Source organism: Zootoca vivipara, chromosome 5, assembly GCF_963506605.1.
Source record: "Zootoca vivipara chromosome 5, rZooViv1.1, whole genome shotgun sequence".
Lineage (NCBI taxonomy): Eukaryota > Metazoa > Chordata > Lepidosauria > Squamata > Lacertidae > Zootoca > Zootoca vivipara.
The window spans coordinates 30551912-30564838 of record NC_083280.1 but is presented as its reverse complement, the minus strand read 5'-3'; the positions used below and the strand labels follow the sequence as shown (position 1 = coordinate 30564838).

At 38.9% G+C, this 12927-nt stretch overlaps 1 protein-coding gene across 6 annotated transcripts in view; it reads left to right on the top strand.

The window, feature by feature from the left end:
* Positions 1–12921, top strand: part of ACSL3 (acyl-CoA synthetase long chain family member 3) — a 57760-nt gene extending 44839 nt beyond the window's left edge. For all 6 annotated transcript variants that reach the window (XM_060274557.1, XM_060274552.1, XM_060274554.1 and 3 more), the window contains 8 exons: positions 323–479; positions 1687–1810; positions 3001–3072; positions 4223–4362; positions 5061–5233; positions 5951–6025; positions 11593–11784; positions 12373–12921. In XM_060274557.1, the coding sequence (XP_060130540.1) occupies positions 323–479; positions 1687–1810; positions 3001–3072; positions 4223–4362; positions 5061–5233; positions 5951–6025; positions 11593–11784; positions 12373–12491 (1052 nt within the window). In that variant the 3' untranslated portion in view covers positions 12492–12921. The remainder of the gene's footprint in view (positions 1–322; positions 480–1686; positions 1811–3000; positions 3073–4222; positions 4363–5060; positions 5234–5950; positions 6026–11592; positions 11785–12372) is intronic.
* The last annotated feature ends 6 nt before the right edge of the window (positions 12922–12927 follow it).

Here is a 12927-nt window from a genome sequence, read left to right as displayed (position 1 = left end):
GCTAGTAAAACATGAAGGGCAAACGAAGATTCCAGGGACTACTAGAAAGTAAGATGGAAGCAGGAAAAGTGTATGGTAGGGTAGCGGGAAACAGCAGAACTTTAGGACTCCTAGGGTTCCTGTTCCCTAGTGTCCAGAGAAACCACTTATCAGTCAGAGCTCGGACTTCACTCATTGGCTCAAAATGGTGACATCTAAAAATGTAGAACACATTAAGGTTTACAACAAGGGTAACTCAGTAGTCAATATTTTAGATTTTCATAATCTTTCCATTTTTCTTTCTTTCAAATTGTTTTCATGCTTGCTTCTTTTTTTGTTTAAGTTGCAGCCAACAAGCAGAAGCTGAGACCGTTGCCATCGGACATTGCAGTAATAATGTATACCAGTGGTTCTACAGGTGTACCAAAAGGCGTTATGATCTCACATTGTAATCTTATTTCTGCCATAACTGGGATGGCTGAAAGGATTCCTAATCTTGGGTATGTAACACATGTAATCCTAAATAACGGTTTTATCTCTTTACCACTAAAATTATTGAAATGAACACATTAGTGCAGCCACTCCCAAACTTCGACCCTCCAGATGTTTTGGACTACAATTCCCATCTTCCCCGACCACTGAACCTGTTAGCTAGGGATCATGGGAGTTGTAGGCCACAACATCTGGAGGGCTGCAGTTTGGGGGTGCCTGCATTAGTGTATATGTTGTTAACGTCCTTAGAGAAATATAGTGCAATGCTAGCTTTACTTAAACTTCTGTTGCACAAAAAGAACCCCTACTGTAAGAACTCTTTATGCTCACCTAAAATGTTGGAATATATGTGGTCAGATTGTTCTGATTTATGTTCTTTAGTATTGGATATTCAGAAAAGAGAAGTTCTGTGGCTGTTTTGCAAGTCTGGCAAGAGTACCATTTTTGGTACAAATAGATTGTCAGGAATGATAAATCACAAAAAACAGACCTTTTTGCACTAGTGTGATTGTATGCAAAGACGAACGTGTTTATTGAAACCTCAGAGCTATTTGGAACAAGGGCTTTCCTGTAGCTTTGTTTAACCTATGATAGTTGAAGCTTACGATGCAGAGATGGGGAACACCTCACCCATCCATGGGTAAATGGGGGGGGGCGTCTATTTGTCAGTACCTGAAATTGCAGTAACATCAAGTGAGCTGTTTTTGGCCAAGCAGTTTTTGAAATGAAACCACGCCAGAAAAGTCACAACACCAGTGCCTGCAATCGCCCTTTTGGCTTAGCCCTGTATTTACCTTCCCCGACAACTGATGTCCTATGACTTGGGGCTAGGGCAGGTGAGTGTGTGACTTGGCCAAAACTGCCTCACAGGCCGAATGGGGAGACCTTGTGGAACAGAGGGCGCCCCCCCCCCCAATGGTGTTGCATTTTCTGTTGATACTGAACTAATTAATTATGGTGGTGAAATGTTCTTACTGATTTAAGAAAGAAAAAAAAGGGTAGTCTTACTTCTGGTAAATCGTGCTGCCAGAGTGGTTAACCACATACATGAGGAGAACGTATAGTTTGGTCTGCTCTTGTTTAAATATGCCAATATGCCAGCATTGCAAAGTTGTTGTGCCAGGATGCTCTTTAGATGCTGCTGCTGCAGCCTCAAGCAGTGGGTTGACACAACTTGGCACAGAGTTTACCATAACCTCTCTTTTATTCCCCTAGAGAGAAAGATACCTACATTGGATACTTGCCACTTGCTCATGTTTTGGAGTTAAGTGCTGAACTCGTTTGCTTGACTCACGGATGCCGTATTGGCTACTCATCACCTCAAACATTAAGTGATCAGGTAAGGTTCTCCCACTTCCAAACAAATCAGACCATAGCACGGTTTTTAAAAGCACGTTTTCCTGCTACACAAATCCCCCATCTGACACCCCACATTAAAAGGGGAAAAAGCTGAACAAGCGCTTAGACCAGGGGTCCCCAGACTTACCGGGCTTCGGGCCGGAGGGCGGGGGAGTGTGCGCCCGTGCGCACACGCACACGGTCGGAAAAAAATCGCCGAAAATCACTTGTGCGCATGCGTATGGGCCTCCCCCGACCCGGAAGTGCACCGGAAATGACCTCTTCTGGGTCGGGAGAGGCCCATACGCATGCGCACAAAGGATTTTCGGCGATTTCCCCCCGATTTTGATGATTGCTGCCGCGCTGCGCGCCATAAGAGCGGGCGGCGGCAGCGGGCGGCGGGGGTCGTCGCGGGCCGGATTGGGAGGCCAATTGGGCCGCATCCGGCCCGGGGGCCGTAGTCTGGGGACCCCTGGCTTAGACCTTGCATCAATGGTGGCTTCTTCACAGGAGTCAGTAGTTCTGATCTACTATCAGCAATGATTCATTTATGAATTTGCCTCCGTTCAACGGAGACAAAAAAAAGCACTTTTAAGTGTAGTTACTAGGAAGGGTTGCCTGCCCAAAGATGAAGGTAAATAAGTGGTGTTTCTGTCCTAAAAGAAGGTTCTTTGTATGGTTTGGGCAATTTGTTTTAAGCATGGAAACTGAGTGCATTTTACCCGGTTTTTAAACCAGGAAGGGCAGAGTATAAATAAATATATATTACAGTATTTATTATTATTATAATTTGTGTACATTCTGCCCTGAAACTGCCTGGCATGTAAGTGCTTAATAAACACACAAGCATAACATGACTAATCCCCCCCAAACTCTGCATCATCCACTTTCCAACTGTACACACAACATTTTGTGTCCAACTACCCATTGAAAACAACCATAGATCATAGTATCAAATTACACATTTTAAAACTTTTCTAAAATATATGTGAAATTAAGTATTTGTCTTCTTAAAAGGGTATCTGTTTCAATATCTCTGACAAAAATATGTCTTAGATGCTTTCTGACTCAGCGCTATGGTGAAACATGATTTTTTTCCAGTGTGTGCATCTTTTACACTGAGCAAACAAGAGGATTTTTGATGAAGACTTAACTTAAGGTTACATATTGCTTTCTTCACTTCTCTTTTAGTCCTCTAAAATAAAGAAAGGAAGTAAAGGTGATGTTTCTGCACTGAAGCCAACTCTAATGGCAGCTGTGCCGGTAAGTTGTGCATTTGAAGCCTGCCTTTTTCAAGAGTCACATACAATGAGATGATGATTTGAAGGTAGTTTAGTACCGTAGGAATTTCTGTACTGCCCGCTTAAGCGGTTCCCATATAATGCTTCATTCCACTATGCATGGGGATAATATGTGGGATCTCATGGCAGGTCTGTTGTTGCTTCACTAAATGCCTCCTGCTTCTGGAACTTCCCTGAAATATCCACATAGTTTGATGAATTCATGTTTTCAATAAACAACAATGATAAAACTAATCCTGCCAATTTATATTATTAATAAGTTGCTTAAAACATTGTATTAATATTTACTGTGACATGTATCCTGACAATCACAAGTGGAATAAAGCTCATTTTCCTCTTCTCTCCTCATCAGTGCAGCCCCCCAAAAAGTAGTATGAGCCGATAGATTTGAGGGAGAAACGGTTAACGTTTGAAGTTGTTTTATGCCAAGCTTTCTGTTCTGCTTCATGCTGTGTATCAGGGGTGGGGAGCTGCTGGCCCACAGGTGAAACTTGGCATGCCAGGCCTCCCCATTTGTCCCGCCAGGCCATTTTTTAAGGAAGCCATGTCCACTCAACCTAGACCTGAAGTTGTCCATGATGTTGGTAAGGAAGGGGCTTCAGAGGAACAGTTGGGAGCTTAAAGTGAGCTCTGGATTGTAATTTTTTTTTGGAGCTGATAGGTGGTGAGAGCACACCTTGCTCAAGGAGGGGGAAGCTATTTCCATTAAGGTGAAACTTCTTCTCCCTCCTAGTGCTGCTCTTTGAACCCCCCAAAGCTGGAGGTTAAAGTGTTGCACTGTTTGAAAGCCCTTTCCCAAACAGTCCTACACTGCTCTTTAAAACCTCTGTGCTGCTCCTCAGACCTCTGATGATTGGAGACTTCAGGAGCAGTGCAGAACAGTTAGGAAAAGGGCTTTCAAACAGTCCTTTGTAAACAACACGGCACTGCTCCTTATGGTCCTGTTTTAGGAGGTTTCAGGAGCTACAAAGCCCACCTGTCAAATTTGGCCTGCCCCCCTCTAATGCTCTCTAATACTAATGCCCTCAGAGACCTGTGCAGTAAATCTATTTTAAAAATTTATTGCCTGTGGTTGGCTTGCTTTGATACTCCTAAATCATTTCTGTAACTAGGAAATCATGGATCGAATCTACAAAAATGTCATGAACCGAGTTAATGAAATGTCCAGTTTCCAACGCAATCTGTTTATATTGGCTTATAATTACAAGATGGAACAGATTTCAAAAGGCTACACTACTCCATTGTGTGACAGGTAGGTAACTGGCGGAGTGGTGTGCGTGTTTTTCCCCTTAAGGGGTGAAGATTTTACTCTGGGAGATGGACAGATGAAGAGCGGCCTGCATGGCTGAATCTGTCATGGAATCAGGACACTTTTGCTGGCTATTAGAAGATAGGGCTAGGTAGCAATACACAAATCTGGTAGTCTGGATGGGAGGATAGGTACCTTTATTAATGATCAAAACCAGTACTTTGAATTGAGCCTGGAAATAAATTGAAGAGTATTGCCATTGTTTTCTGAGCCTCTTTTGGGCATATTTATGTGGGAAAGCAGCATGCAAATTTAAGTAGTAAGAATAATAAGGTATTTAAAAGGGGAACAAACCTATTTATATTACTCAGTTGCCTAATCTGTATTCCCTCTCATCTGTCTTTGTTTATAATCTTACACACATTTTCTAGGAAGTAATTCCCATTAAAATCAGTGAGACTTGCTTCTCAATAAGCATGCATAGAATTCATCATTTTTAAAAATATGATGCCTTCCATAGAAAAACCATGCTCAAAGCGGCTAACTATAAGAGTAGCTATAAATAATAAGCAAAACATATCAAAAAGTATACAGAATTGAACAATTTCCACATAAATTGTGCCATATATGTTGCAGAACTTGCTATATGCAGTGATTTCCGTGTCTTTATTATTGATATTATTTTTATTATTTTTATTTAGACTTATTTTCCGGAAAGTCCGGATGCTGCTGGGTGGGAAGATTCGGGTCTTGTTGTGTGGAGGAGCTCCACTTTCTGCAGCAACTCAGAGATTCATGAACATCTGTTTCTGTTGCCCAGTGGGACAGGGCTATGGACTAACAGAATCGTCTGGGGCTGGAACGATAACAGAAGGTAAGTAGCGAGTTTAGGGTGAGGTGCCAATCCAGGTATAGAGATATAGTTGGGTGTTAACAGTAAAGTCATAGTAAAGGTAAAGGGACCCCTGACCATTAGGTCCAGTTGTGACCAACTCTGGGGTTGCGGCGCTCATCTCGCGTTATTGGCCGAGGGAACTGGCGTACAGCTTTCAGGTCATGTGGCCAGCATGACAAAGCCGCTTCTGGCGAACCAGAGCAGCACACGGAAATGCCGTTTACCTTCCCACTGTAGCGGTACCTATTTATCTACTTGCACTTTGACGTGCTTTTGAACTGTTGGGTTGGCAGGAGCTGGGACCAAGCAACAGGAGCTCACCCCGTTGCGGGGATTCAAACCGCCGACCTGATCGGCAAGCCCTAGGCTCTGTGGTTTAACTCACAGCGCCACCTGCATACTTTACTCCAAAATATCTCTGTAAAGTTGACGTGCATTTTAATATGGAATTTTCTTCTATAATAATGTATTTTTAACTGCAGATTTGTCAGTCTTTTAGGTTAACTTGTTTTTACACCTGACTTTTATTGATAATTATTAATGTCTAGTTTAGAGGGTTTTGTGATTTAAGTAGTATACAAATTCTATTAAATAAATAAAAACAAATGCTGCATGGGGTATTCAAAGAAATACTTAGGTGGTTTCTAAGCTGTACTTCTTGAGTTCCTAATGATGTCTTATTTTCCAAAATTTCAGTTTGGGACTATGCCACAGGCAGAGTGGGAGCACCCTTGGTTTGCTGTGAAATCAAGCTCATGAATTGGGTAGAAGGTGGGAAGTTCTTTTGCACTGAAACTGTATTCAATGTGTGATTATTATCCTTTTGTTTGAAGACTGGCTTTGAAATGTTTTGTTTAGATAGAATAATGTGGCAGTCATCCAGTGAGCTCTATTAACATGCTTCCAAAGGCTGGCTTGTGGGTGGTTGGACTAAAAGCAACTCCCTCTGATGTTTCATAATCTACCTATGAGAGCAGAACTAGCCCTAACATCAGAGATCATTTATCAGCTCTCCCATGATGATATTCCCCCCCCCATTAGCTTTGAAAACAGCCAGCAGCGCCTGGGATGTGGGTTGGAGATGTAGTCCTGCATTTGATGATCCTTGTCCTTTGACTATTTCCAAGACTTTGAAGCAGCCCACTGAAACTCTTAGCAACAGGTGGAGGGGAGGAAACAGTGATGTCTCTGAGAGAGAAAATTTCTTCTTGGGAGGACATGTGTTAAGAGCATAGTACAAATGGGGAGGATAAAAAAGGAAAGAGGGAAAAATATAATGGAAATGAATAAACAAATAAGAGAGAAAGAAAAAGACGTGATAAAAAAACCCAAGTAATGAAGATTTAAGACAACATATTAAAAGACTACAAACTCACTTATCTGATATAATAAATAATGAAGTTAAAAATAAAATTCTGTGGACAAAACAAAGGTATTTTGAACAAGCCAATAAACCCGGGAGAATGTTAGCGTGGTTAAATAAAGAAAAACAAATCGAAAGAAACAATAAATAAAATTGTGGAGGAGGGTAAAGAAATGACGGAAGCACAACAAATTAAAGAAAGTTTCATAAATTATTATAAAAGATTATATAAAGAAGAAAGGAAAGAGGAGAAGGAAATTCAAAATTATCTGACAAAAAATAACTTACCAGAAATTAACGAAACAGAATACCAACATCTTAATGCGGAAATTGAAGAAGAGGAAATAAGAAAAGTAATAAGGAAAATGAAAGAAGGGAAGTCGCCAGGGCCTGACGGGATCTCAGTCAAATATTATAAAATATTAGAAGATTTGTTGATACCTAGACTCAAAGTAATAATGAATGAAATACTAGAAAAAGGAGAAACACCAAGGTCCTGGCAGGAAGCCCTAATAACACTAATACCAAAAAGAGACTCTAATATGAACTTAATTAAAAATTATAGGCCAATTTCATTGCTAAACATAGATTATAATTTTTTTACTGGGTTTTTGGCGAATTGAATGAAAAATGTATTAAATAGAATAATAGAGAGGGATCAAGCGGGCTTTCTCCTGGGGAGACAAATAAAAGATAATATTAGAATAATTATAGACCTGATGGAGTATTTAGAGTTAAACCCAAGTAAGGAAACGGCGATGTTACTAGTAGACATGGAGAAAGCTTTTGACAGCGTCTCGTGGAGCTTTCTATGCAGTACATGTGAGAGTTTAAATCTTGGACAAAGATTTTTAAATGGAATAAAGGCGATTTACAGGGAACAGAAAGCAAAACTAATTATAAATAACGAGATTACTGAAGAATTCAATATTGAGAGAGGAACCAGACAGGGTTGTCCCTTGTCTCCCTTGTTATTTATTATGACTCTGGAAACTCTATTGATAGCAATAAGAAAGGATACAGAAATCAAAGGCATTAATTTGGGAACCTAACGCTATAAAGTTAAATTGTTCGCAGATGACGTGATTATCATGACCGAAACCCCAGAGGTAGGTATTCAGAAAGCATTAAAGGAGATGGAAAAATTTGGCGATGTATCGGGATTCAAATTGAATAAAGATAAATCTAAAATGTTGATAAAGAATATGAGAGGAAAAAATAAAGAGGAATTGGCAAGATTAACCGGGATTAATATTGAAAATAAAGTTAATTATTTAGGAATTCAGATAACCAATAAGAATACAAATTTACTTAAAGACAACTATATTGGGAAATGGAAGGAAGTTTAAAAAAAGTTTAGAAAAATTGAAACCTCTCAATCTTTCAATATGGGGCAAGGTCTCTATGATTAAAATGATAATTTTACCTAAAATCCTGTTCTTATTTCAATATATCCCTATTATAATTGGAACCAAACATCTTAAAGATTGGCAAAGAGACCTGGTAGATTTTATTTGGCAGGGGGAAAAAAAGCAAGAATGAAAATGGAAATACTAACAAGTCCAAAAGAAATCGGAGGCTTTGCTTTACCTGACCTGAAGAGGTATTTCGAGGCAGCCTGCTGGACTTGGATGAAAGACTGGCTCACTTTTAAAAAACCCGATATTTTGGAACTGGAGGGAGTTAATAAAATCTGTGGTTGGCATGGGTATTTACTGTACGAGAAAGGGAAGCAACATAAGGAATTTCAAAATCATACAATAAGGAGGGCTCTTTGGGAGGTATGGGAAATAACAAAGGGGAAAATAATAGATAAAACCCCCTGGTGGACGTCACCGATGGAGGCAAATGCCACCCTAAAATGTTATAAAAAAGAAGCATGGCCAACTTATAGAGAAATTACAGAAAATATTAACAGAAGTATTAAATAAAAGGGATATGAAGAACTTAAAGCAAGAGGAATATCCTGGCTTGAATATTTTCAACTAAAAGCAACATTTGACAAGGACACAGAACCAAGAGGATTTGGTTGTATGAATCCAAGATTTGAGAAAAAAATCCTTAATAGTAAAGAAAAAACCCTTTCGAAAATGTGCAGATTATTAGATGAAACAGAGCAAGAGCATGAAACAAAAAATAAATATATAGAGAAATGGGAACAAGATTTAGGAATTACAATAGAATACAACAAATTGAAAGAGTTTTGGGAAAAACATATAAATTTCACGGCATGCTATACCTTGAGGGAGAATTTCATGAAGTTACATTACAGATGGTATTTAACTGCAGATAGGATAGCAAAAATGAGTAAAAACAGTAATAAATGCTGGAAATACCAGAATGTAACTGGTACTATGTACCATATGTGGTGGTCATGTCCAAAAATCAGAAAATTCTGGGAAATGATCCACGAAGAAACTCAAAAACTAATAAAAACATCTTTCAGTGAAAGAGCAAAAGCCTACTTGTTAGGAATTTTAGGTAGTGATATACCCCAGGACAAGATTAATATTTACTTATACGCATCAACAGCAGCCAGAATAATAATCGCAAAAGCCTGGAAAGGACCCAATATTCCAACAAAAGGGGAATGGATCAATAAACTTTGTGAATATTTGGAATTGACAAAATTAACAGACTTGATACGACATAAATTGAAAGAGAAGATTAAAAACCAGTGGGAATGCCTAAATGAATATTTAAGGAAATCAGGATTGGGAAATAGAACATGGTTATGTCTAGATTAACTGTGCAGGACTTGAAAACAAAAGGAAAATATAGTTAAAATCTTTTTTGTACACAATAATTAATGGGTGAAAAAAAGGACAGAATAATGAAGCAATGAATTGTTAAATCTCTGTGTGGAAAGCGGCGGAAGTGCTGCAGGAAATAATGATTTTACGTTATGATTGACTGTTGAATCAGTCCCCCCCTAATTAAATGTCTTTCTAATTTTTCTTTGTTCTTTATTTTCTTTTTCTTCTTTTTTTCTTTTTACCTTTTCTTTTTCTGCCTTTCGTTGACTTCTTTCTGTGTTATAACCTTGACAGATAATAGAGAAGATAATGAAATGATCCGATTTTGAATATCTTGTATTTTTAATGTATGTTTGTATTTTTCTTGTGATATAAATAAAATCTTTTTTTTAAAAAAAGAGCATAGTACCCCAAACGCAGGTTCTCCCTGCCACACATTCTTCCATGCCTTATGTTCCACGGTGAAAAGTTTGAGGTCAAGAGGCAGGTTGCTTGTTTTCCTCCAGCCTCACTGCCAGCTGAATACCACCCATGATGTGGGTTCCATGCCATCTGAGGAAAGAGAGTTCTTAGCTAAAACCCCTCTGCTCAGCTCACCCTTCCTTTAAACCTCCCCCCCCCCCCGCAAGCTGCACTTTATCAATTAGCATAAGGTTTGTTTGTGTCTTCCCAACAGACATCTCCAAAAGTAGTAGTCTGTGGAGAGACAGCTTAGTCATTCCACTGATAAAAAAAGAACAAACAAAGGGTTAAACACAATCGTTTTTCCCCTGTCTCTAATTACATTTCCTAAGGCTGCAAACTTATGATCTCTTGCTATTCTACACAATATCTTACTGCTGCCTCTTTCCCAGGTGTGAAGTGTTTTAAGTCTCCATAGAATTACCCTTAAATTGCCCACACATAGCCAGATACTGCTAGTCTTCCCCTATCTGCCATGTGCAGGTTACAGGCACAAGGGGTTTTTGGAGCTCTTATTTCCCGTCTTTCAGACAAGAGAAATGTCAACCTAGGAACATAACAAGAGCCTGCTGGATCAGGCCAATGGCCCATCTACTCCAACACCCTGTTCTCAAGGTGTCCAACCAGCCACACATGCCAAACTCATAAGCAGGACCTGAGCACCACAGGGCTCTTCTCTCCTGTGGTTTCCAGCAGTCACAACTTATGCAAGGCAAATGAGTATGGATGCATTCCATAAGAAAGAGGAGTGCTGAATTCATGCTGGAAAGAAATGATACATTGGTTTTCTAGCTGAACATCTTGTGTCAAATTTTAAATAAATCACCTGTCATATTGTGCACAGAAATGTTGGAATAAATATTCTTAAAAGAAAGCAATATTTTCAGTATATTTGTTCTATTTTCAGCAGTCTGGAGAAATAATCCAAGCACTATATATTTTTGTTTCTCTTTTAAATTATATTATAAAGTCTGCTAGATAAAGAAATATTAACAAAGAGAAACATAAACAAGGATTTGCAATGTATCAAAATGCTGGATTCACTAAAGTTCAGTGTAAACGGCATTTGATTTGTTTCCCTGTTTACTTTGAGCATCATGATGGAAACTGTGAGTCATTGTTAATGAGATAAATGTAGGCAACTAGGTCTATAAAACTCGCACCCTAACAGCTGTGTGTTAGAGTGGATTGTTTGGATTCAGATGTGGAAGACTTGGGTTCAAAATCTTGTTCTTAGGGATTGCTTTCAGGGCCACTGCACATACTAACCTCTATGTTGAGAAAAGTAATCTGCATATTGGAAAAGCACGTTTTGCCCCATTGCATCATATATGCTTTTCCATTTTGCCAAGTATGTGTGAAGTGGCATCTCATTTCATCTGTTATCTAAATAAGCTGCACAATCAACTAATTACACCTCTAGACAGCTTTTGAAGTTCAAATTTATTCGCATCCCGTGCTTCCTGAAATTTGCTTGTCTGGGGTCAGGAGACAACTCAGAACAGCACACAAGGGAGGAAAGTGGGATTGTTCTATCTGGCAAGCTGCAATACTTGCGCTGTTAGAACATTCCTTCCTCTGCACCTCCTCAGTGGTTTGGGCATTGTAACATTCAGAGGTATTATTGTATACGGTTTTCAAGTTTATGTTGCCTTGAAACATAGCATAACATATTTTGGAATGTGGCTACTCTGTATTTTTAAAATATATACATATTTACACATTAACACTCCCACTTGATGAAATTTATATTATAGGTGGCTACTTTAACACAGACAAACCATATCCTAGAGGTGAGATTGTTATTGGAGGTCAGAACATAACTATGGGCTACTACAAAAATGAAGAACGAACCCAAAGTGATTTCATGGTGGATGAGAACGGACAGAGGTGGCTCTACACTGGTGACATTGGGGAATTCCAGGCAGATGGTTGTCTAAAAATTATTGGTGAGTTAATCCTGTAATACTTGACTGAGCTAGACTATTGCAATAATACCATTTCATACCATGAACGTGGTTTTTCTATTATTTATATGAGCATGTTCAAGATTTAAATACATGTAGTGGGACTTTATGAAGACACTAAACAAAAGGTTTAATGCAAGATTATTATTTTTAAGTCTAGCACGTGATTGATCTGTTGAAGGGCTAAGCACATTAGCAGAAGTTAGCCACAGAAATCCAGTCTAGATCATTAAATCTCAGATTTCTCTGAAGAGGGAGTGGTTATGGAATTCTGTTAAGATGGACCTGAAGACCTTCGCTTCATTACTGTATTTTAGTTTTTACTATTATATTGATGATTAGGCTTTTGGTGTTAGGAAATGGATATCTTAAATGGTTTCATATTGTATAGGATTTGGATGGTTTTGTATATCTTTGTGAGCTGCTTTGTGGAGCAGAATAGAAATCCGTTAAGTAAATAAAAATAAAAGAAACTGCACGTCTGCAGTGAATCTCCTCCTGTAAACCTGTGTTTAATGTATTCTGAACTTTTAATGAATATCACATTCATTTTATTTCCCCTTTTTATAGATCGGAAAAAAGACCTTGTAAAACTTCAAGCGGGAGAATATGTGTCTCTTGGTAAAGTTGAAGCTGCTTTGAAGAATCTTCCACTGATAGATAATATTTGTGTATATGCGAGCAGGTAAGACAGCCCATGTAATCTTGTGTTTGTGCTAGAGCAATATATGCATCTAGAAACTTTTATATGCTTTTGGCTGAAAAGTGATCACATGCCCTTTTGAATTTGCATAGACTTGATAGGAGAATAAATTCCTTCTGATCCATTCATCACCAGGTGGTGAATCAATGCAAAGAAGAAGAAAAATTAAAGCTAGCTATGAGTTACTGTCCAAAAACATCCCTATTTACTTGTCTTTGACGGTAACTGCTAAGATTTCTTTGTCCCAAGACCAACTGCTGAATTGGTTCACAGAACTCCCATAAGCTCAGATCATGGCTACATGTTACAGCTGTTCACACCGGAAGCAGATACTGGAATCCTTAAGCTCTCCTTCCCACATCTTGTCCTAGAGAAATGGAGTGTCTTCAAGCCCAGGCTCACCCATTGCCTTTCCCTGATCC